The sequence below is a fragment of the Panthera leo genome, chromosome D4 (assembly GCF_018350215.1).
Source record: "Panthera leo isolate Ple1 chromosome D4, P.leo_Ple1_pat1.1, whole genome shotgun sequence".
Classification (NCBI taxonomy): domain Eukaryota; kingdom Metazoa; phylum Chordata; class Mammalia; order Carnivora; family Felidae; genus Panthera; species Panthera leo.
The window spans coordinates 72,669,740-72,694,304 of NC_056691.1; the positions used below are offsets into that span (position 1 = coordinate 72,669,740).

Below are 24,565 nucleotides of genomic sequence, written 5' to 3' on the forward strand. Positions count from 1 at the left end.
ATCCAAATGTTTTACCTTCTTAGCATCAATAGATAAATTTAGAACCATGCCAGTCAGTTGTGGGTTGCACAGAACAGAAACTGTCAAAACAATTCAAGAAAATGAGGGCCACTGTAGAAGTCCCAAAGAAGAACTGGATGGGCCTGAGGCAGGACAGGGGCCAGGGGTCCCTGGGAGCTCCTCAGCAGCAGGGAGTAAGGGCACCTTTGCTGTAATAATGACCATTACAATGGAACAACTGCCACCTCACCCAAATGCAGAAAATCAGTTCAAATTCTCAAGAATCTAAATGGCACAGCCAAGTCTAGAATTGTCCATCCTTGCTTTAATTAGTTTGGGTTAACAGAGCTAAGCGGTTGTTGCAAATATCTAGGGAAGGAGGGAAAGAAACCCTTTGAAAAGGGAGATGAACTTCGATTAAATATTGACCTAAACTGGAATTTTAAGTTTCAGTTCCTACCACCAGAGATGATGGGGACTCAAGGCTAATATCAGGTCAATTATAAGTGGCTATAAAATACTGTATCTGTGATATAGTATAAAATATAATTTCAGTCCTATTAAAGGTAAGAAAAAAATGTAGATTTTAGCTAAATGACCTCTAAGTTTCATGAACATAGAAATCTATGACTTTATATATACATACACACACATATATATACATATACATATATATATATATACACATATACATATGTGTGTGTGTGTGTGTGTGTGTGTGTGTGTGTGTGTGGTGAAAATTGAATTCCCCTACCAATAGTTTTCAGACTTTGTTCTGAATTAGAGATTCTAATTCTGTAGGACTGGAGTAAGGTAGGAGGCACTGCCTATTTAAACAGGCACCCCAGATTCTGTTGAAGATGTGTCATATTGAGAAACTTGCTTAACCTAACTCCTTAAATTAAAAAGGGGCTTGACTTGCATACATTTTTAATTAGAACAAAAATGGACGATAAAACTCAGGGACACCACACATGTAGTAACACTAAATAATAAGAGCATGCACAAATTTTAAAACCACATTTCTTATCACTGTTTTTTTGTTTTTTGTTTTGTTTTTTTTTTTTTTTTTTAATTTTTTTTTTTTCAACGTTTTTTATTTATTTTTGGGACAGAGAGAGACAGAGCATGAACGGGGGAGGGGCAGAGAGAGAGGGAGACACAGAATCAGAAACAGGCTCCAGGCTCTGAGCCATCAGCCCAGAGCCTGACGCGGGGCTCGAACTCACAGACCGCGAGATCGTGACCTGGCTGAAGTCGGACGCTTAACCGACTGCGCCACCCAGGCGCCCCTGTTTTTTTTTTTTTAATGTTTTTAACGTTTATTTTTGAGACAGAGAGACAGAGCATGAACGGGGGAGGGTCAGAGAGAGAGGGAGACACAGAATCTGAAACAGGTTCCAGGCTCTGAGCTGTCAGCACAGAGCCCGACGCGGGGCTTGAACTCACACGAGATCATGACCTGAGCCAAAATCGGAGGCTCAACCAGACTGAGCCACCCAGGCACCCCTCTTATCACTGTTTTTAATAGCATTTAGTCACATAATTTATAGTGGCATAGGTTTATAAAAGATGTTTAAGATTTGTTGGTAACTTAATTGTATCTTAGATTTTCTTTGAAAATGAAAACAGGAGAGACAGTTATGAGTTAAAGATTTCAGGACGACATGTTGACTATAAACACAAAAGATACACTGATAGCAATTCTATAAACAGCAAATATAAATGTAACTTATTTAAGTCCATTGATTCACATTTTTAAAAGCACCCTCATTTTTTTAAAGTTAAGTACTATATATAAACGGTTCATGAAAGTCTATTGTGGACAATGATATATTCAGGCCACCTAGTTGGGGGCGGGGGGTGAATGTATGGGACCATCCAATCCAGAGTCTGATTTGGAGCTAAAACCGAACTGTTCTGTGTGACAAAACAGTGACAAGTAGCATCATCAGTTCCTCAGCGAGTACACTTCCCAAAGCTCGCATCCTCCTGGTGACCCTCCTCTTCTGCTTTGACTTACACATACCTTTCTTTCAAAAAAGCAAAAAGTATAAAAGTTCACCAAAATTCTGTAAGTCACAGTTTGTATAGCACTAAATGATAGTAGCTTTGGCATCTGATATAGTTGCCTTTGCTACAAATATTTTCTTCACTCTGGGTCAAGGCGAGGTAAGACAGGAAGAATAAGATTCCCAAATGCGGAGTCTTGAGTTATGAAGTATCCAGATGAATGTGCATGTGCGTGCTGGAGGGAAGAGTTTAAAAAAAAAAAAGCAATTAAGCTATTAAAAGTCACAGTTTTTCAACCAAGGCATTAAAATTACTTATCCCTGAGACAAAATTTATTTTAAAAATTAGTTCTGCTGCTGCTAATTTTGTTTAAATACACGGGAGATGGACAGTAATAAAAAATTCGTATTAACAAGCTGCACCAGGCACTCATTTATCAGACCCACTCTCTCCTCTGTGATTCTCTAAAGTCAATAATGAGTCAAAGACATGAATTACTTTGTTCCTTGGAGCAGGGAAAACTAGCAACAAAGATCCCAGAGATCTCCTCTTAATCAACAAAGCAGGAACTTGAGAAAGAAGGGCAGCAGTTGGGAAGGGAGCCGATTACTGGTGATTAAGACACCAACATTTTGTTGAGAATGTTGTAATGTAAGTAACAGAAAACCACCAGTGACCTCCCTCTATCGCTAGAGAAAAGAAGACTGTTTTTAGGTTGCCTGAAGTGAGATGATCTTTTATGTCTCTTCCAATTCTGAAATTCCAAGGTTTAAAAGCATAAGTAATGATGGCTTGTTCAAGGTCTCCGAGAATGTTAAACTATCCAAGATCACTGTAATACTAAAACTGTTTATTATTACTATGAAGAGCAAAATTTTAAAAACTGATGGATTATCACATTCCTATGGTCAGTGTGAATCTTTAAGCATATACTGACCATTAAAAAAAGAATCCAAACAACAAAGAACAAGTAAGACTATTAAGGGATGTAACGGCATGACAAATTCGAAAAAAGTATGTACATACCATTAAACTAGGCAGTTTAGCTTTTAACATCATTCTGTCCATCCAAATATCCTAAACTCTTTTGTACACAAGCAATCCCTTGCCAGGTACGGCACAGAATCAATCATGGCGGTGTCAAAACCATAAAAGATACTTTCATTTCTGCTGTATTGGTCCTTCAAATCCTTTGAGCATGACTGAACATCAAAAAACCATTGCAATGATGTGCGCAACGCTTTTATTGATATCATTCCACTGAAATACAAAATAGGAATTGCGCTGGATTCCAAGATCCAGGAAATCTCCAATGAGACAAGAATGTCAGTTACACTTGGCTCACCTGCAAAGCTGCCTTTTGTTGGGCTGCAATATGCTGCTGCTCAGCATGATCCCGGAAGTCCTTATTAAGAGAGGGTCTCGAGAGTGCAATGCTAAAATGGGAATCTTAGTTATTTGGCTGTTGAAAGTAGAGACTTCCTTACTTCTGAATCACATTTTTCATTTATATATTCTTTATAGGGATAAAAAAGGCCTTCCAGAGTAAGTCTTTTTTTCCTTCTCCCACTGTCGACGTTAATTTATATGAAGAAAGCCTATGTTATTTACTGGGGCTTCGAATTACTTTTTTTTTTTTTTTTGATGATTTTTTGGGGATGATTTATGGTCCCTTACTTTCAAACAGATCTGAGGTTACTCCAGTCTATCATAAAGTTACATTTATGATGAAAACAGAAGAACTGAATGTTTCAAGCAGAAGGTACAGCAAGTGTAAAAAAGCCCAGGGCAAAAGACCTTGATGTGTCTGAAGGAATTAAGAGTTCAATAGGATTGAAGGTCAGGATTGAAAAGGGGTGAAATGGGTTAGCAAAAAATGATGCTGGGGAGGAAGGCAGGTGCCAGGATATGAAAAGCCTTGTGAAATACATTAAGAAATGTAGACCTTATCCTAACAGTAAAGGGAGACCCCCAAGAGTATTAGAAGCAGAGAAGTGACATGATCACCAGTACCATACGATGGCTCTGAAGGACCACCACTATGGCAGACAGTGCTGGTCACCTCAACAACTGCTGGTCTTCTTATTTCCTTGCCAATGGAACACAAACTTAGTTCTATTATCGGTGTTTCCATGCTTCAGGGCCAGCCAGGCTCATCTCTCAGGGGGTGAACTCTGGTGGGTGTTAAGACAGTGCCATTCCCCTTGCTGGTTTCTGGCTTAGGCAAGAGAAAGATACACAATTCTGGGCAACTAGACTTGATGGGTAGTCTGCCAGAAGGCTTCTGAGAACATTTTCCATGCTCTTGCAAAAGGAACACAGGGGAGGAACCTTCTGGCTTTTGCCTCTATAGGTGGCTCAGTGTAGAGGTGAGGCTGAGGCTACTGCAGTCGTATTTTGACCATTAGGGAGCTGCTGACCCACAGAGAAAGGCACAGAGGGAAGCCAGAGCACTGCTGACACTGTTGGGCCACCGCATGACGCCACTCTGGACACCCCTGCTCTTCATACTCTTGGTTAACGTACATCCTAATGTACGTGCCCATTTTCTTGGTTTTCTGTTACTTTTAGATTAAAGCATCCTAACTGACACAACTGATAAATGTATTCAGGAAGACTTAAGATGACAGGAAACTTAGTGAGGAAGCAGCTGTAGTAATTGAGGCAAGAAATGAGAGTGGCCAGGACCAGTAGCAATGAAGAAGAATAGATTTGAAACACATTTCAACGTATAAACATAAAAGAATGGTAAATGCTTTGAGATAGAAATGAAAGGATAATAATAATAAATGAAGGTCACACTTATGTAGATCTGTACCATCCATTGAGACAAGAAACCCAAGAATATTAAGTAGTTAGTTAGAGGCACCAAGGTAAGAGGAGTTAAGCTCGGGACATACTAAGTTTGAAATGCCTCAACGACATCAGAGTGGAGGTATCCAGGAGGTGGTTTGGGACTTGGGAGAGAAAACTAGATAAAAGTTATCAGCACATAAATAACAGGCTGTGAAAGCGGATGCAGCTGTCCAATGGAAAAGATGTGAGAAGACTGGGAAACTGGATCTAGAACTGAACTCTGAGGAGCACTGACATTCACGAGACAGGCAGTGGAGAAATGTCTGCAAGAGAAATCAAGACAGTGTGACACTGAGTGAATGGAAGCCAAGGAGAAAGAGTATCTGCAGAAGGAGGGAGTGATCAGTGGTGTCAAATAATGTTAACACGTCTCATAAGAAAAGGACTCTGACCTACTGGACTTATCTACAATGAGGGTGCAAGTGACTTAGGGGAGCACCTATTCTTGGGAAGCAGGGAGAGGGGGCCTCAAGACCAAGTGGAGTGCACTAAGGAGTAAAAGGGAGTCAGTTAAGATGAGGATAAACAGCACTTTTAAGAGGTCTGGCTGAAAGAGAGAGGAAGGGGGGCGCCTGGGTGGCTCAGTCGGTTAAGCGTCCGACTTCGGCTCAGGTCACGATCTCGCGGTCCGTGAGTTCGAGCCCCGCGTCGGGCTCTGGGCGGATGGCTCAGAGCCTGGAGCCTGTTTCCGATTCTGTGTCTCCCTCTCTCTCTGCCCCTCCCCCGTTCATGCTCTGTCTCTGTCTCAAAAATAAATAAACGTTAAAAAAAAAAAAAAAAATTAAAAAAAAAAAAAAAGAGAGAGGAAGGCTAGGGTGGTGGTTAAATGGGGTAATCTGAAGGAAGAGATGTAAGAAGGCAGAAACTGAACACAAAGATCATCAAGATACCTAAATTTTAGCAGCTTTACAGAACACTTAAAGAGTGGGATGCTGACAATAATTTCAGTAACAAACAAAAACCACACAAATCCTTTTCTTTTTTAAAAAGCAGGCTGTAGGGAACATTAAATATTCTAGTTAGAATTCAAATATTTAAAATCCAACAAAATCTACTTGTCTAATTTTTTCAAATCTAACTAGGAAACAAAACATAACATGTAAATTCCAATATTAGAGAAATAAACCACTGCCAATCAACTTGAGGTATTTTGTCCAAAATATTTTTTATATCACTGAATATAAAACCCATATTATTCGTCAATACCTAGCTCCAGGATGATTTGTTGAAGATTGGTTCTGCATGAGTAATTTTCTTTTCTCTTTGTCCAGTTCTGCCAAGATCGCAACTCTGTTCTTGTTTTGAAAACCTAAGAAAGACAGTGGGTGGAGGGGAGAGAGAAATAAAAAAACATTTTAGAGATATTTTTATAAACCCAGGCCATCTAGAAACCCAGAAAGCAAATTCTATTCTCTAACGAGATAACAAACTCACTAGTAAGTCGCTTCCCTAGATGGTTACTGTCTTCCCACTGCCTACTTCCCAGTGGCTTTACCAGCACGGCCCACGGATACATGTAAAGTCCAATACTGACTGAGGGACTCGAAAGACTTAGTTTTAAAGAACTGTAATCACCAAGGTTTTCAGGAGGAAAACAGCAACAGACATGCTCAGACCTAAACAATATTTCTTTTTCTCAGCTGCTTTCATTCAGAAATGACACACAATCTTTCAAGGAACAAGTCAAAAAACGGTGACTGCCCACACAGCAATTCTGGGAAAGAAATGGAGCCTAATGGGGGGGGGGGGGGGGGGGGCAGAAAGATGTGTCTGTTAGCAAGTACTTAACATTAGGCTTTTGATTTTTAAATTACAAAAGATCTAGAGCAGAGGGGGCAAAGTGCTGGCCCAGGAGCAGCATCCAACTAGGTTTTTAAAATCTGAAGTAAATGCCAACATGTAAACATTGAGATAATGTAAACAAAATTCTCAGACTTTTTGCTTCTCTAGAAACATGTTGAGAACTGGCAACAAGGGATCTGGATACCCCATGGTAAAAATTAACTAGAACGAACAGTCCTCACCTTTAATGGGCACTCTCTAACTTATTGCAGTCCTTATTCAACTTGTTTATACGCCCTGTGGGCATTTGAGTTTCTGATCCCTAATTCAGAAGAAAACAAATGGAAAGATAAAAGACAGGCAAACGAACCTCAAAGTGAGGTCTCTGTAAACTGAAGAACGCCTTCCAAGGGAAACGAGCACTCTCCCATTTGTATACACGAAGTTACATATATGTAAAGCAAGTTACACCACTAGGTATATTTCCACCTATAGGACGAGACTTTTCTCCACTTCTCAGAAGAGGCTAATGCATTCTTAGAAGATAATTCTGTGGTTCCATCTTTGTAGGAATTTAGAGATACTATAAATAGAAAAGTCCTGAAAACTGGGGCACCTGGCTGGCTCAGTCGGTGGGGCCTGCAACTCGATCTCAGGTTTGTGAGTTTGAGCCCCACATTAGGTGTAGAGATTACTTAAAAAAATAAAAATAAAAATAAAATAAAGTTCTGAAAAGCAAATTTAAAAATCTGATAGTGTCTAAATTATGTGATGAGCAAAATAAATAACCACACTGGAAAGTACTGATCTGCTGTTTACAGAAATATCAATTTCCCTCAAGATTAATTTGTTCACAAAAAAATGTTTTAGGGTCACTATCAGTAAAGTAATTGTATGTACGTAGAAACTGTATGTACAAAACATTAAAAAGACTACATGAAGATAATTTGATAAATAACGTTTGGATAAATACAAGCACAACCGAGTTTTTCAATGCTCTTTGTGTATAAATGCACATAAATTATTTTTATTTAAAATTTTAAATGTTTATTTATTTTTGAGACAGAGAGACAGAGCATGAGCGATGGAAGGACAGAGAGAGAGAGGGAAACACAGAATCAGAAGCAGGCTCCCGGCTTTGAGCTGTCAGTACAGAGCCTGACGCGGGGCTCGAACCCATCAACCATGAGATAATGACCTGAGCCAAAGTCAGATGGTTAACTGACTGAGCCGCCTAGGCGCCCCAACGTAAACTATTTTTAAATGTGTTTCCTCCAGGAAAAGGAACCAGAGTTCTAGGTGCATGTCTTAGGGCAAGAAAAAAAATCAAGAAGGGCCTGGAACATCTAGTGGTCAGGAAGCAAGAAGTTTTTTAAACAATGTCCAGGGTAGTGCTGAAGACAAGGAAGCCAACTTAAGGTTAGCCAGGCTGTCACAACTGGAACGTTAAAAAGAGAATAATAATTATAGCTAAATAGAACAAATTCAATCTATGATAAGCCATGACTTCATAGAAAGATACAAAAGGGAAAGTTAAAATACATAAAAATATAGTTGTAAAGAAGGGTGAAAATAATAGTTATTATAATTAATAATTAGTTATAATAATTATAGTTAATAATTAGGTCAGTGTTAACATTTAGGGGTTTGTTTCTCCTATTAAATGTGCCTGTTTATAAAGTATAGCTGAATACTTTTTTGTTAAGGTACAGGGAGGCAGGGGCAGGCACAGGGAACAGGGGCTAAGTCAAACAGTTCCAGAAAAAGCAGGTTAGGTACTAAGAACAGGAGAGGTGGATTCAGTGCAGGTCCTCACCCATATACACCATTTAAAAGGGGACCCAGTGGCAATGAGCACCCATGTCACACAATGACCAAGTAGAAACTCTGAGTTCTAACTGGATGGATTAGTGAAATATCCTAAAGAAAACTAACTGTATAGTCCTAATAATCCCGGACCTCTTGGGAGATGAAACACATGAAATCCTGGCAGTAAAGCTACCAGAAAAGGGCAATTCATAATGAAAACAGAACACAGAAGTATTTCATTCAGGGACTAACTCCAGGTTGTAACAAACCAAAAATCTGTGAGATCGGCATGAGCTTGCAAAAATCCCATTAACTAACTTAACAGGTAAAGTTTAATTATAGAAGGGACCCAGTGCACACCACCACAGCTTTTAAGCTTTTAATCTTTAAAAGCATTACCAAATCTTGTGTTTTGGCTGAGAATCAAACTTATCAAAAACACTAAATCTTGACTTGTCTGAAATTTTGTTTTGTTTTTGGTAGTGGTAAGATTACTGTAACCCTAGGAAAGTATAGAAAAATTACTAGGATCCTGGGAAAGTACAGAGGTAAGAATCTGAGAAAATTATTATAGCCCCAGGAAGATATAAAAAACAAGTACAGAATGAGTAAATTAATTAATCATGGGTTAATATTTTAAAATCGATTTAAGTGTACTAAGTTTTGCAATAATTAGGGATGTGTTACACAGTCATATTAATTATAATTCTAATTTAAACTATTAAAGAGAATTTAACTAAATAAGCTTATAATCAATTCTACAGGTTTAAAAAATGTTATTTTAGAACTTAGTTTATTAGATGAGTAGGTTTAATACACTGTCAATTAAATTATGAGCAGTGATGAGTATTTTCTCCATGCAAAAGATCCCCTCAGACTTCAAAGAATTCATTAGAATATTTAAACAAGGGGTCACTGGCTTGGGCTAGCTCCTAGCCTTTCCTCCCTGTAAAGAGGGGATAATGCTTATCTCTGTATCTCACTTGTGCCCCCATGCTCCCACCCAGAAGCTTAAGTTTTATCCTTATAATTCCTCTCTTCCTACCCACATCTAACCAATCACTTAATCCAACTAATTTTATGTCCTAAACGTCTCTAAAGGAACTTCCTCAATCAACTCCTTTTCCAGCCTAACCAAACAAAATGATCTCTTGCATAATATTCTAGATCTTAATGTATAACTACAGGCAGCTGAGAGCCACAAAGGCTAAACTTTATAGGAAAAGGGTATGGTCAGATCTTTCAGCCTTTTATATTCTAATCTTGTCTAATGCCCCTGAAACCTATGCTTCCTTCTTGATTTTTAAAAAATAATATATAGTATTATTTTACATGTCTGTTTTGCACAAAACATTTACATTATAAAAGTATATAAAAGTCAACAGATAGCACTTAGGGAGTAATAATAACTTATTGCAAATTTGAAACTTAAGGCACAAACTAGGTAGTTTATCTGGTTGTATTGAATGATGTTCATGCTCTCTCTCAAAAAATGAATAAATGTTCAAAAAAAGGGGGGGGGGGGCGCCTAGGTGGTTCAGTTTGTGAAGCATCTGACTTCCGCTCGGGTCATGATCTCGCAGTTTGTGAGTTTGAGCCCCGCATCAGGCTCTGTGCTAACAGCTCAGAGCCTGGAGCCTGCTTCGGATTCTGTGTCTCCCTCTCTCTCTGCTCCTTCCCTGCTCATGCTCTCTCTCTCCCTCTCTCTCAAAAAATGAATAAACGTTTAAATAAATAAATAAAGTATAATGTTATGTAGTGAGAGTCTCCCACCTTTAGGGTTTATACAAACAAACTCTAGGACACCAATATAACATTTAACTGTTTTATTATACTCACTACATGAGTTTTTTTAAAAAAAACACACACCTATCTCGTGCCATAATTTAACATTGCTACATTCTTTTACACATTTCATAAAGTTACATCCAACTTTTATATTCTTAGAAGCGTAAGGGTGTTAAAGATACATCTCACGTGCAGTACATAATATTCCTTTATAATTAACCTGTTCCCTAACAATTATCTTAGAATAAAGCAGCAGTCTCTAAAATACTTCTACTTTTAGAACTTTAACCCTACCTCCATCCACAACCATATATATATTCTCATCTCCACATTCATTCATAGAAACATTTAACTCCTACACATTTTTTGGTCACTAAAAACATTCTTGAGGAACTAGCCTCACGTCAATTACATTTAAAACCTAACAGCTTGGGCACCTGGGTGGCTCAGTCGGTTGAGCGTCTGACTTCAGCTCAGGTCATGATCTCATAGTTTGTGAGTTCAAGCCCCACACGTCAGGCTTGCTGCTGTCGGCCTGTCAATCCAGAACTTGCTTTGGATCCTCTGTCCCCTCTCTCTGCCCCTGCCCTGCTTGAGCTCTCCCGAAAACAAATAAATATTTTAAAAATAAAAAATAAAACCTAACAGCTGATATTCACTTTACATGAATAGCTCTATCACATGTAAACAAGCACTAACTGGAATTCTTTCTACTGAAAAAAAAAAAAAAAAAAAACCAACTCTAAAGCTAAAGAATGAAAATTATTTTCTTTGTTCAGTAGGGTTATGAATCATCCACTTTCCAATTACAGTTGATAAACTGCTTTCATAACACTTTTTAAAAGATATTTTAAAATACTATTCAAATCCTTTGAGGTGGTTATCCTACAAGCTAGATATTCTTCACAACTATACTTTTTTTTTTTTTATCTTGAGGGAAAGAGAGAGAGAGAGAAAATGTGAGCAGGGGGAGGGGCAGAGAGAGAGGAAGAGAAAGAATCGTAAGCAGGCTCTGTGCTGACAGCACGGAGCCCGACGTGAGGCTCAATCTCATGAACCATGAGATCATGACCTGAGCCGAAATCAAGAGTCAGATGCTTGACTGAGCCACCCAGGTGCCCCTTCACAGCTATACTTTAAATCAACGTATCATACTTAAGGTACCTGTTTTGTATTAAAGGAAAGTCACTGTGGCACTATTAGTTTAACATGTTTTAAGTTATTTATTGAATCAACATATATTTATTGTGTATGCTTTATACACAGGCACTAGATAAAGTTCTAAGGATACAATGATAAGCCAGAACTTGGCATGATTCTAGCTCTCATGGCTGTCAGAGTCCAGTGAGGATAGAAATGATCAAATAATTACAGAAATGAGTGTATACTTAGAATCTAAGATGAGTAGTCTGAAATAAAGAAAGAAAATTCTATAAACATTTATAACAATCATTACCATGGGAATTAATGTCGAGTAAACTTGACCTAGACTGGGAGCAAGTGCACCAGTGAAGGCTTCCAGAGAAAGTAATGCCTGAACTGAAATCTAAAGGATAAATAAATAAGTTCATTAGGGGTGGGGGGAAAATGATACTTCTCCCTATGAAAAGAGCACTGTAGCTGCAATGCTGAGATTAGGCTACACAAGAGAAAACAGGAGACTATTACAGTAGAACAAGCGAGAAATGACAGGCCAGAGAAGTGGGAAGATAGGAACAGATCCAAGAGCTATTTAGGAAGGTGAATCAACAGGACACTGATAGAGTAAATATAAAGTAAGGAATGAGGAAGGCGTCATGGATGGTTCCTAGATTTCTGATATGGTGAATTCTTTCTATTTTTCTATTGCTGCTGTAGCAAATTACTACAAACTCAGTGGCTTAAAACAACATGAAGCTATTATCTTACAGTTCTATAGTTCAGTGGTCTTACTGGGCTACAATCAGCGCTGCATTCCTTTCTGGAGTCTCTGGCGGAGAATCTGTTTCCTTGCCTTTTCCAGCATCTAGAAGCTTCCTGAGTTCCTTGGATCCTGGTACCCTTTCTCTGCCTTCAAATCCAGCAACGTTGCATCTCTCCGACCCTTCTTCTATTGTCATTTCTCTGACCACAGCCAGGAAAAAATTTGCTCCTTTTAAGGACTTGTGATTAAAATGGGTGCACCTGGATAATCCAGGATTATCTTCCCATCTCAAGGCCCTTATTAACCTTAATCACATGGCAAAGTTCTTTTTGCCACATAAGGTAACACAGTCACAGGTTCTGGGGATTATGATGTGGGCATCTTTGGTGGGGGAGGGACCATTCTGCCTAATGATATATGTCATGTACTCCGTGGTTACAGCTCAAACCTCATCCAGGGGAGACTGCTTGATGTCTAAGTCTTAGCAGAATAAAAGCATATCACATTAAGTCAACATGAGTTGATTATTACCAATAATTAGCTTCTAGGTATCTAGTGAATGGCAAACACTTCTTATATCCGGTGAGATCTAAAACTCTTAGCCACCTTTTGGACTTTACTGAAAATACCTATCAAAGGAATAAACACTACTGTCTGCTCAGATGATCTCCCGTGTTCAAGTTCTCTCTCAGACCTCATGGACTTACTCCCTGTAAGCGACTGCCACTTTTTCTACCTATTTGAGGTTTCCCATCTTCAGGACTGGCTAAATAAGATGATGAGTGATCTGCTTGAACTGACCTTTCCTCATCACTCATTTTTTTTTTTTTTTCCCTCTTAAACTCACAGGGCCTTTTTTCATTCAGTACAAGGATTTTCTGCCTCATAATAGATGCAGAAGAGATACAAAGATTAAGAAGTCTCTGCCCCTATTCTAGAACTCCCAATTTTTTCTTAGGTGCTATAATTAGAATGTTCTAATCCCTCAGCTAAAGTGCAGTATGGGAAAACATGGGACGTGGGCACAGAATCGATTTGATTTCTCATCTAAGAACTACCAGTTACTATTTAATATTGGGAAAATCATCTCACTTTGCAGGACAAATGGGGACAATGGTAACAACTTCAAAGGGTGGTTTTATGAAATATAGGGAATATAGCATACAGCCTGCCATGTGGTAACTGCTTAATAAATACTAGCTATTACTATCTAGCATTCTCTATTAGTTAACATCACTAGATTCTCATCAGCCCCATTCTGCCAATCCACTTTCAGTGAATAGTTTTTATTACAAAGAATAAAGCTGATTAGCATGCAGCTTTCTAGGTTACACTCACAGGACAGGGCTTCCAGGCCAGGCTGAATGGATCTCAAGCTCTCTCCTAACTATACATACTCTATGAAGCTACTTTACAGCAAATTCTGCCTCAACTCAGTTTCATTCCTATTTGAACCTGGGGCCTACAGATCAATCCTAGCACATCAGAAAAATACTGTACTCTTTGCTTTGCAGTTAAAAATGACACAAAATGGGGCGCCTGGGTGGCGCAGTCGGTTAAGCGTCCGACTTCAGCCAGGTCACGATCTCGCGGTCTGTGAGTTCGAGCCCCGCGTCGGGCTCTGAGCTGATGGCTCGGAGCCTGGAGCCTGTTTCCGATTCTGTGTCTCCCTCTCTCTCTGCCCCTCCCCCGTTCGTGCTCTGTCTCTCTCTGTCCCAAAAATAAATAAAAAACGTTGAAAAAAAAAAAAAATTTAAAAAAAAAAAAATGACACAAAAATGGGGCGCCTGGATGGCTCAGTTGGTTGAGCGTCCGCTTTGGCTCGGGTCATGATCTCACAGCTCATGGGTTCGAGCCCCAGTCAGGCTCTGTGCTGACAGCTCAGAGCCTGGAGCCTGCTTTGGATTCTGTGTCTCCCTCTCTCTCTGCCCCTAACCCACTCGCATCCTGTCTTTGTCTCAAAAATAAATAAACATTTAAAAAAAAAAATTTTTTTTAATAAAAAAATAAATGACACAAAAAGAAATCTAGCTTAAAAAAAAACCTGTAGGGGCGCCTGGGTGGCTCGGTTCAGCGTCCGACTTTGGCTCAGGTCATGATGTCACTATTCCTGAGTTGGAGCCCTGCACTGGGCTCTCTGTGGTCAGCACAGAACCCACTTCAGATCCTCTGTCTTTCTCTCTCTGCCCTTTCCCTGCTCTGTCTCTCAAAAATAAGAAACATTAAAAAAACAATTAAAAAATAATAATAATCTTTAAAAATAAACAACCTACTGCAGGTTCAGTTGGTTCAGTTGGTTGAGCATCCAACTCTTGATTTCGGCTCAGGTCATGATCCCAGGGTCGTGAGATTAAGCCCTGTGTTGGGTTCTATGCTGACAGCACAGGGCCCGCTTAGGATTCTCTCTCCCTCTCTCTCTCTGTATCCCTTGGGATTCTCTCTCCCTCTCTCTGTGTCCCTCTCCTGCTCTCATGCATGTGCCCACAATCTCTCAAAATAAATGAATCTTAAAAAAAAAAAAAAAAACTAAAAAATAAAAAAAAAAACCCAACTGCAAATTGCATTTTTGCATCCACACTCTCCATTTTAAAATATACAAATGCAAGAATTTAAAAATGATTTTTATCCTTCAGTGAGACAAACTCTTAATTAGGATGTAGTATACCTTAGTACAAGGCTTAAGGGTACGTTTGCTTTTCTTCTGGGCTATAGATGGTTTGGGGTAAGATAACATCTGGGCCTGAGGTCAAGCAAGACACCTCCCAAGAGTTTTGCCACCCCACTCCCACACAGCACCCTGAAATCACAGCTAAGAGCATCTAGTATGGTCCCAAATCAGTAGTTCCCACCACCTGATCTGCAGGGTTTATAATTATTACTATAAACATTTTGAGATAACTATAAAAGAGTCAAGGAAAAGAATTCACATTTCTTCCTATTTCACTAGGTTTCTCTGTGTCTGAAATCAGGTTGGTCCAATTGGTTGGACCAATCCACACGTACATAGGACCTTGATATTTACCAATAATGAAAGATTCTTTACATAGTACCTTGGCCAAATAGCAGTTTGACAATCTGCCTCTACATGTTAAAATTCTCAAAAATGTTACTCATCCATCAAGTAGTTATTAAGAACGAACCAAATGTTCCATACTACGACAGATGCTAAGAATAGGAGACTTCAGTGATGGTTTGCCAAGAGCTTATGAAATTAGCAGTCTTGACTGCTACCACAGTATGACAGACTGCTAGATCTGCTAGAGGGCTCAGTGAACACAATGGGATTCTGTCTTCTATACTAGAGACAAATTAACAAATTGCAGTATCCAGATCAGGATTTCTTTTTCAGTCATGGTTCTCTCAGTTATCATTATAAGATAATTATGGCACTTGGCATTCAATCTCTGTATTGAGTAGTTCCTATACACGTAAACAGTACAGAAATAATTTAATATAGAGAGTAAAATGCAATACATCCAAATAGGTAAGAATTTTAAAATTCACTTGGAGTCTAGGTGCATGATATGGACTCCCTCTGCTGGTGCCTAATAGCAGCCCAGGACACCAACAAAATCATGGACAACAAAAGCCAAAAGGCTAATCTAAATTCGCTTCTATTTAGATTAGGGGATGTTTCACAGAAGATGATTATGGATAAATCAAGAACAACCCTAAAAATTATTGTTTTATTGCAAATGTGGAAAAAAAATAACCAGTAAACTGTAAATCTCGATTATTTGTGATATTAGAACAGATAATTTAAAATTTATTTTCATCTGGACTGTGTGATTTTTTTTAGCAGCATATTTCCTTTCAAAAATAGACATATCTTTGATTTTATTTTGGTTCAAATTAAATTACTTTTAATCTGATAACTTGATGAAAAGAAGAGATCAAAGACCAGAAGGGAACGATGACCTGTGATTAATCCACAGAGCACACAAATCACACATGGTTATTTGAGAGAACAGAACAGTTCTTAGCTAGTTACAACTGTCACCATAGCTAGCTTTTCACAACATTACACTTCTATAAAACTCAGGCAACCTTTAGTTTGCCCTAAATGCAACTAATATACTAAAAAAGTTTACATATAATAAGACAGCAGACTTCCAACTTCCAGTACTGGCAGAGTAGTTTGGTTAGACCAACCCTGCCACTGTAGAAGTTTAAATTCTGGACAAAGGATTAAAAAATCATTATGTGAAGGCACTAGAAACTAACCCAAATCAGGCAGAAACTCCAATTAGGGAGATTTGGGAGATTCATGACTTTTTGTTCAATTCACAGTCTGGATTGCCTCACCTTACTGGCTTTTGAGGTATCAGAGGACAGAGTTCAGGGCTGGCAGAGTGGCCAGAAAATAAGGGGAGAAACCCAAGAGGGAAAGGCATAGGGAGTAAAGCCTATAAAATCCACCCAAAGTGTTTGCTTCTTGCTAAAACTACACATGTATGGGAGAAACCCCGGGAGATTTAGCAATAAAGTAGCAGCTGGAAGCTTACAAGACTGAGCAGAGATTTCAGCTACTGCCCAACACAAGGAGACAAGAGTTTGGAGTCTGAGTTGAGTTGAAGGCTTGCATCTGCTAGAAGTCACATTTCAGAGGAATACAAAAAGAATCCAGAGTCTCTACAATGTATTAGTCATAATATCCAGTATCCAATAACAAATCACTAAGTATAGCAAGAAAGAGGAAAACATGACCCACACTCAAAAAAAAAAAAAAAAAAAAAAAAAAAAAAAAATACAGTCAACAGAAACCAACTCCAAGATGATCCAGATGATGCAATTAGTGGTGACAAAGGGCTTATATCCAGACTCTTAAAAAAACAAAACACTTCATAGTAAAAATAACCCAATTTTTAAAAAATGAACTAAACACTCAAATCACATAAAAGGATTTACAATGGCCAGGAAGTACAAAAAAGAGCTCAACATTTGTCATCAGCAAAGTGCAAGTTAATACTACAATGAGATGTCCCTTCCTGTCCTCTAAAATGACTAAAATTAAAGAGACCTATAACAGTGTATGTAGAGCACCCAGATTTCTCACACATTGCCAGAGGGAATGTGAAATGGTACAAGCAGTTTGGGAAAAGGTTTGGCAGTTTTTTATAAAATTAACAATATACTCAGTTGCTCCACTTGTATCTATTAATCCAAATATCTACAAAAAGACATATAAACGAGTATTTTCAAAGCAACTGTATTCACAATGGCCAAAACTGAGACAACCCCAAAACCCCTGAACAGGAGAATGAATAAAAAAATGGTGATAAATACAGAGTAGAAAACTACTCCAGAATAAACGTAATGAACTATTGATACATGGCATGACAGTGAGTGAAAGCTGGACACAAACAAGTACACACACTATGATTCCATTTATATGAAGTTTAAGACAAAACTAAGGTTAAAAAAATCAGAACAGAGAGGATAAAAACATATGGGTCAAAAAAAGTTCAGAGTTGATAGGGAAAGGAAATAGAGGTTTGCTTTCAAGTTGTAGAACAGGAAACAACTTACAAAGTGGGATTTAATACTTTCTAGAGATTAAATTTTACTTTGTAAAACTTTTTTTTTTAGAGAGAGAGTGAGTGTGAGCAGGGGAAAAGAGCAGTGACAGAGAGAGAGAGAATCTCAAGTAGGCTCTAGGCTCAGCACAGAGCCTGATGTGGGGCTTGATCCCACGACCCTGGAATCATTACCTGAGCTGAAATCAAGAGCTGGACGCTCAAACAACCAAGCCACCCATGCACCCCTAAGACTTATTTTTATTTTATTATTTTTTTTAAGTTTATTTATTTATTTTGAGAGAGAGAGCACACACGCACGTGAGCAGGGCGGGTAGAGGGAGAATCCCAACCAGGCTCCACTCTCAGCTTGGAGCCTGACTCACGGCTCTAGCCCATGACTGTGAGATCAGGATGTGAGTTGAAATCAAGAGTCCAATGTTCAACTGACTGAGCTACCCAAAATTTATTTTTAAATAAAAACTCCTTCTCTAGGATGTGTCTGACTTGATTTGCTTTAGAGAGCTTCTAAACAGAGATGTATATGAAAGTTTCTAGAACAAATGAAGATAAAGGCATGGATATTGCCTGGTGATAATATAACGTCTTAAAAGTGGTTCTGGGGACGCATGACTGGCTCAGTTGGTTAAGCGTCAGACTCTTGATTTCGGCTCAGGTCATGATCTCACAGTTCATGGGATGGAGTCCCATGTCAGGCTCTGTGCTGACATTGCAGAGCCTGCTTGGGATTCTGTCTCTCCCTCTCTGCCCCTCCTCCGCTTGTGTGGGTTCTCTCTCTCTCAAATAAATAAACATTTAAATAAATAAATGAATGAATGAATGAATGTGGTTCTGACATGTGGATGCCTGGGTGCCTCAGTCGTTAAACATCTGACTTTGGCTCAGGTCATGATCTCATGGTTCATGAGTTCAAGTCCCACATCGGGTGAGCTCAAGCCCCACTTTAGGTGAGCCCGGCTTCTCTCTCTCTCTCTCCCCCTCTTGTGGGATTCTCTTTCTCTCCCTTCCTCCCTCCCTCTCTGCCCCTTGCTCACTTGCGCCCTCTCTTTCAAAAAAAAAAAAAAAAAAGTGGTTCTGAGGGGTGCCTGGGGTGGCTTAGTCGGTTGAGTGTCCAACTCCTGATGTTGGCTTAGGTGCTCAGGTCATGATCTTGAGGTTCGTGGGTTCAAGCCCCCCATTGGGCTCTGTACTGACAGTACAGAGGCTGCTTGGGATTCTCTCCCTCCTCCTCTCTCTCTGCCCTTTCCCTGCTCTCTCTCTTATAATAAATAAATAAACTTAAAGTGGTTCTGACTGCAAGTAAAAGAGAACACAGGTTTACACTGTGAATAATCTTAACACAGGCTAAAATACAGGATTAATAGGGGCGCCTGGGTGGCTCAGTTGGTTAAGCATCCAGCTCTTGATTTTGGCTTGGGTCATGATCTCACAGTTTGTGAGATGGAGCGGGCTCTGTGCTGGCAGTGTGGAGTCTGCTTGGGACTCTCTTCCTCTCTCTCTGCCCCTCCCCTGCTCTTTCACTCTCAAAAATAAATAAACATTTGAAAAAAACAAACAAACATAGAATTAATAGCTATTAAGAATGTTATATATCTGATACAATCTTGGACTTACTTCAAATACAGGGTTTTTACTTTGCTATTCATTTTTTATTCTGACTACAGTTAACTGCTGTATACTAACTTTTCTATTAAAACATGTTCACTATTATGGGGAAAAGTTCCCATTAATAACAAGTTCCAGCATGCGTTACCTTGTCCTGATGGGTTTGCTGCCATATCTTCCTATTTTGCTTCAACTATGTTCAGTGGCAACTGGTCAACAATTTCCAATCTCCTGTAAAAAAAAAAAACAAACGAATACGTGTACAAACATATAAAATGCACCATACTTTAATAACAAACTAAAAGTTGTCAGGAACAGCTAGCTTTCCTACAATGAAACATTTGCAGTGTCTTCGTCTCATCAGAAACATACATCTGAAAAAGCACACAGACTTAAATCACAAATTTAAACTCTGCAAAGTCCTCAAGTATTTAATTAGAACGTTAAGTGTTTATTCTTGAAGATGTTGATACCGACATTTAGCATTACTCTCTTTAATATACACCATTACGTTGTATTTACCAAATACTACCACATATATCAACCGATTGACAGCATCAATATGAGTGCTAGAAAGAAAAAAAATCATTCCGCTATGGTGCTTTTGGATTCACTTAAAATATATCCAGCAACTACTGTGTATACTAAAAGCTAAAAAGGAAAACAAGCCTAGAATTTACCAAGTATATAGTCTGCACCATACACTAAGATGCTTGAAATTATTTTACTTATCAGCATTTTATAGATAGGGAGATCCGTGCCCAAGGTCACAAAGCTAGTAAGAATACTTTGGGCTGTTAGTTTCCAAACTTCGTGGTTTTTGTATTAGGCCTTGGGGAGATCGCAAATGAGCAGGACCCTACGCCAGCCTTCAAGGAACATACAATCCGATGGGAAAATATACTCTCATTCAAGCAACCATACGAAAAAGTTTAACGAACGCGCTCTTTAAAAGGCGTAACTAGTGCTCCGGAAGCAGAGAGGAGCTGATTCTTTCGACGCGATGAAGGATGCCTTTACGGGAACCCCGTAAAAGTACAAGGGCTAGCAAACGGATTGCGGTTTTGAACAAAATATCGTTAGGCGCTTCCTCGGCAGAAGCACAGGGCGAGGCAAGCAGGTTGGGTCGGGAAGAAAGAGGGCCATCTAGTGAAGGGGAACGTTGACCGGGGATGTGACAAGGCGGCACCCGCGACTCAAAGGGCCCTTGCGGGAGGGCGTGGAGGGCAGGCTGGGCGGGGGCTGCGGCCGACACCACCCAGAGGAGGGGGAGTGAAGAAGGTGGAGAACCCGCTACCCTGTGGCAACAAAGACAGCGGCAGCAGATCCGCGCTGGCGCCACACACTTCCATCCCCCGGCGCCATCAGGTGGTCCTACTTACCCGGGCCACGAAAGCGTCCAGGACCCTCCACGCGTCCAGATCGCTCTCTCAAAGGGGGCGCGACCACTTAAACACCTGCAAACAGAGCCCAACATGCGGCCCTACAACCTTCCCGCCCCCGCTACGCTTCCGCCTCCTGCCTGACGTACACTGGAGGGAGCGGAAGTCCCGCCTCCCGCCTCCAGACAGCAGCGGCTGCCAACTGTGATTCGTGCTTTAACTGCTCAGCGCAGGCGCCACTTCCCTTTTGAAGAGTGACAGCCGAAAAAGCTCATGGGAGATGCAGGCGGTGCTGTTGGGGGCGGGGCTCAGGGAGACGCTTGTCGCCGGCCCTGCCGGGCAGGGGCGGGGCCGAGACCGGCTGAGACCTTAGCACCGCGAGTGGCCCTTTCGTCAAAGCCACCGTTCAGAGAAAAGTCACTATCCTGGCCAGGCCTGTGACGATAGGAATCCACTCCGGCCAGGATAAGAGGAGGGCCAGTCTTCACAGGCAGGGCTGGCTTTTATTATTCAACAACCATCTGGGGTTTTGCGTCTGCACTTTTCCACAAATCCCAGGGATTTTTTTTTTTTTATAGTTTACATAATTATACATAAGAAAAGCACCAAACATGAAAAAGTGTTTGCTACTGTGCTATAATCTGTTTAAGAAATGGCTGTGCCACATCTCATAACACAAAGCCCCTCCTAGTGGGATCACCTGATGCCTGATCTACAGATCTACCTATTTACATTAAAAGGTAACCATGTATTGGTGTGTTTCACCTGTTCTGTGGTGGGTAACCCCTGTTATGAATATTTCTAGAATTTGAACATCGATTCTTAATGTTTGCTCAATGGTAAATGTTTATAAGGCACAACTTTGTTACGTATGGATCTCTGAAATAATAACACTACCAAGCATGTATTGAGTGCCTTCTGCATGCTAGGTTCTTCTTGTGCATCGGGCTCTGATCCTGCCATTTCCTGATTTATATATGATTTATATTTATGTATTTGTATATGAAACTCAGAAATGTTGAATTACTTTATGTCAAGTAACAACCTGAGTTTCCAAGGAGTCAATGTTTGCCAGATGCTAAGGCCCACATTCTTAAGCCTCACACATTGTCTCTGCTCTGGAGGAAGGAATTCCTCAGAGTCCAGCTCTTGCTGACATCTTCAATATAGATATAAAGTGTAATACATGAGCATTCTGGTAGTCAGCCAGGACTGCTTTTCATTTAAGAGGCATTTTTTGAGGGGTGCCTGGCTGGCTCGGTTGCAAGAGCATATGACTTCTGATCTCAGGGTTGTGAGTTGGGAGTTCTACGTGGGGTGTGGAGATTACTAAAAAAATAATAATAAATGTTAAAAAAAAAAAAAAAAAAGGCCTTGGGGTGCCTGGGTGGCTCCATCCGTTAAGCTTCCGACTTTGGCTCAGGCCATGTCACAGTTTTTGAGTTCGAGCCCTGCGTCGGGCTCTGTGCTGACAGCTCAGAGCCTGGAGCCTGCTTTGGATTCTGTGCCTTCCTCCTTCTCTTTCTCTCTCCCCCTCCCCCACTTGTGCTCTGTCTCTGTCTCTCAAAAATAAATAAATAAATAAATAAATAAATAAATAAATAAATAAATAAATAAATGTAAAAAAAAATTTTTTTTTAAAAGATCTTTTTGAGTCCTGGGCTGACTAAAAAGATGACTGGGATGTATATGGCTTACAAAACCTTAGGAAATTTTTTTGGTTTTAGGTGGCCTGACTAGATAATACAGAAACTAGGACATAAAAAAGCTCCAGTCTAAGTCCTTTTTTGGTTTGTTTTCTTCAAGTTTTTATTTAAATTCTAGTTAGTTAACATATAGTGTAATATTGGTTTCAGGAGTAGGATTTAGTGATTCATCACTTACTTATGAGCACCCAGTACTCATCCCAACAAGTGCCCTCCTTAATACCCATCACCCATCTAGCCCATCATCCACCCACCTCCCTCCATCAACCTTCAGTCTGTTCTCTTTAGTTAAGAGTCTTTTTGTGGTTTACGTCTCTCTCCTCCCTCCCCACCATGTTCATCTGTTTTGTTTCTTAATTTCACATATGAATGAAATCATATGGTATCTGTCTTTCTCTGACTTAATTAGCTTAGCATAATATACTCTATCTCCCTCCATGTGTTTGCAAATGGCAAGTTTTCATTTTTTTCTTTATGGCTGAGTAATATTCCACTATAAATATACCACACCTTCTTTATCCACTTATGAGTCAATGGACATTTGGGCTCTTTTCATAATTTGGTTATTGGTTTTTTTTTTATTTTTTTAATGTTTATTTATTTTTGAGACAGAGGGAGACAGAACATAAGTTGGGGAGGGGCAGAGAGAGAGAGGGAGACACAGAATCTGAAACAGGCTCCGGGCTCTGAGCTGTCAGCACAGAGCCCGATGCGGGGCTCGAACCCACGAACCATGAGATCATGACCTGAGCCGAAGTCGGACGCTTAACCGACTGAGCCACCCAGGCGCCCCAATAATTTGGTTATTGTTGATAACGCTGCTATAAACATCGGGGTGCATGCGTCCCTTTGAATCAGTATTTTTTTTATCCTTTGGGTAAATACTACCTAGTAGTGCAATTGCTGGATCATTGGGTCACTCTATTTTTAATTTTTTGAGGAACCTCCATATTGTTTTCCAGAGTAGCTGTACTAGTTTGCATTCCCACCGGCGGTGCATGAGCGTTCCCCTTTCTCCACATCCTTGCCAACACCTGTTGTTTCTTGTGTTGTTAATTTTAGCCATTCTGACAGGTGTGAGGTGATAGCTCGTGGTTTTGATTTGCATTTGTATTTGATGGTGAGTGATGTGGAACATCTTTTCATGTGTCTGTTAGCAGTCTAAGTCCTAATGGATGTTCTGAAACAAGCCCATTTATAGAGAAAAGAAAAAAAAAAAAAAAAAAAAGAGTCCTACCTCCAGAAGAATATTTTGTAACTTCCCGGCAAGGTCAGCCTCCAGGCTTTGGGAGAACATTATCAGGAGAAAAATGAATTTAATTTGCTGCTATTTTTTTTTGCCCTTTACTTGGTAGATGTTAGCCTTTGAACTGCCCCTCAGTCTTCTCCTTGGAAGTTGTTGGAACTGCCACCTCACAAGAATTTTGGCATATTGGTTATTAGTGGGTGAGTTTACTTGGGTTCAAATCCTAGCTCTGACACTTAATGATTATGAGCCCTTGTTTTACCTTTCAATGCTTCAGTTCTGTCATCTATAAAAAGGAAATAAAAATATATATGAATGACCAACCACTTCACACCCATTGGATGGCTACTATAAACAGAAGGGGTGCCTGGGTGGCTCAGTCAGTTAAGCATCCAACTTCGACTCAGGTCATGATCTCACAGTTCGTGAGTTCGAGCTCTGCATTGGGCTCTGTGCTGACAGCTCAGAGCCTGGAGCCTACTTTGGATTCTGTGTCTCCCTCTCTGTCCATCTCTCTCTCTCCCTCTCTCTCTCTCTCTCTCTCTCTCTCTCAGAAATAAAAATAAAAACATTAAAAAAAAAAAAACATGGAAGAAAAAAACCCAGAAAATAAAATAGTAAGTGTTGGCAGAGAAATTGGGACTCTTGTGCACTGTTTGATGGGAATACAAAATGGTACAACCATTGTGGAAGACAAGATGATGGTTACTCAAAACATTAAAAATAGAATTACCGTATGATTTAGTTATTCTCCTGCTGGGCATATACACAAAATGATTGAAAGCAGGGTCTCTGTATACCCATATTCACAGCAGCACTGTTCGTAATAGCCAGGAGGTAGAAGCAACCCAATTGTCCATCCACAAATGAAAGGATAAACAAAATGTGGCCCATACATACAACGTAATATTATTCAGCCTTAAAATAGAAGGGAATTG

General features: G+C 39.8%; 1 protein-coding gene across 3 annotated transcripts; it reads right to left on the reverse strand.

The window, feature by feature from the left end:
* Positions 1–1,443: 1,443 nt before the first annotated feature.
* On the reverse strand, positions 1,444–20,853 carry LOC122205260 (INTS3 and NABP interacting protein). 3 transcript variants are annotated; one of them, XM_042913482.1, is made up of 5 exons: positions 20,676–20,853; positions 19,442–19,524; positions 6,076–6,178; positions 3,359–3,449; positions 1,444–2,248 (listed from the first exon to the last, which is right to left on the reverse strand). In XM_042913482.1, exons 2-5 carry the CDS (start codon positions 19,464–19,466, stop codon positions 2,153–2,155), a joined length of 315 nt encoding a protein of 104 aa, XP_042769416.1. In that variant the 5' UTR covers positions 19,467–19,524; positions 20,676–20,853; the 3' UTR covers positions 1,444–2,152. The 3 variants fall into 3 exon arrangements, with proteins under 3 accessions (XP_042769416.1, XP_042769417.1, XP_042769418.1); XM_042913483.1 differs by lacking the exons at positions 19,442–19,524; positions 20,676–20,853 and adding an exon at positions 12,181–13,379; XM_042913484.1 differs by lacking the exons at positions 19,442–19,524; positions 20,676–20,853 and adding an exon at positions 12,157–13,379.
* Positions 20,854–24,565: the final 3,712 nt, after the last annotated feature.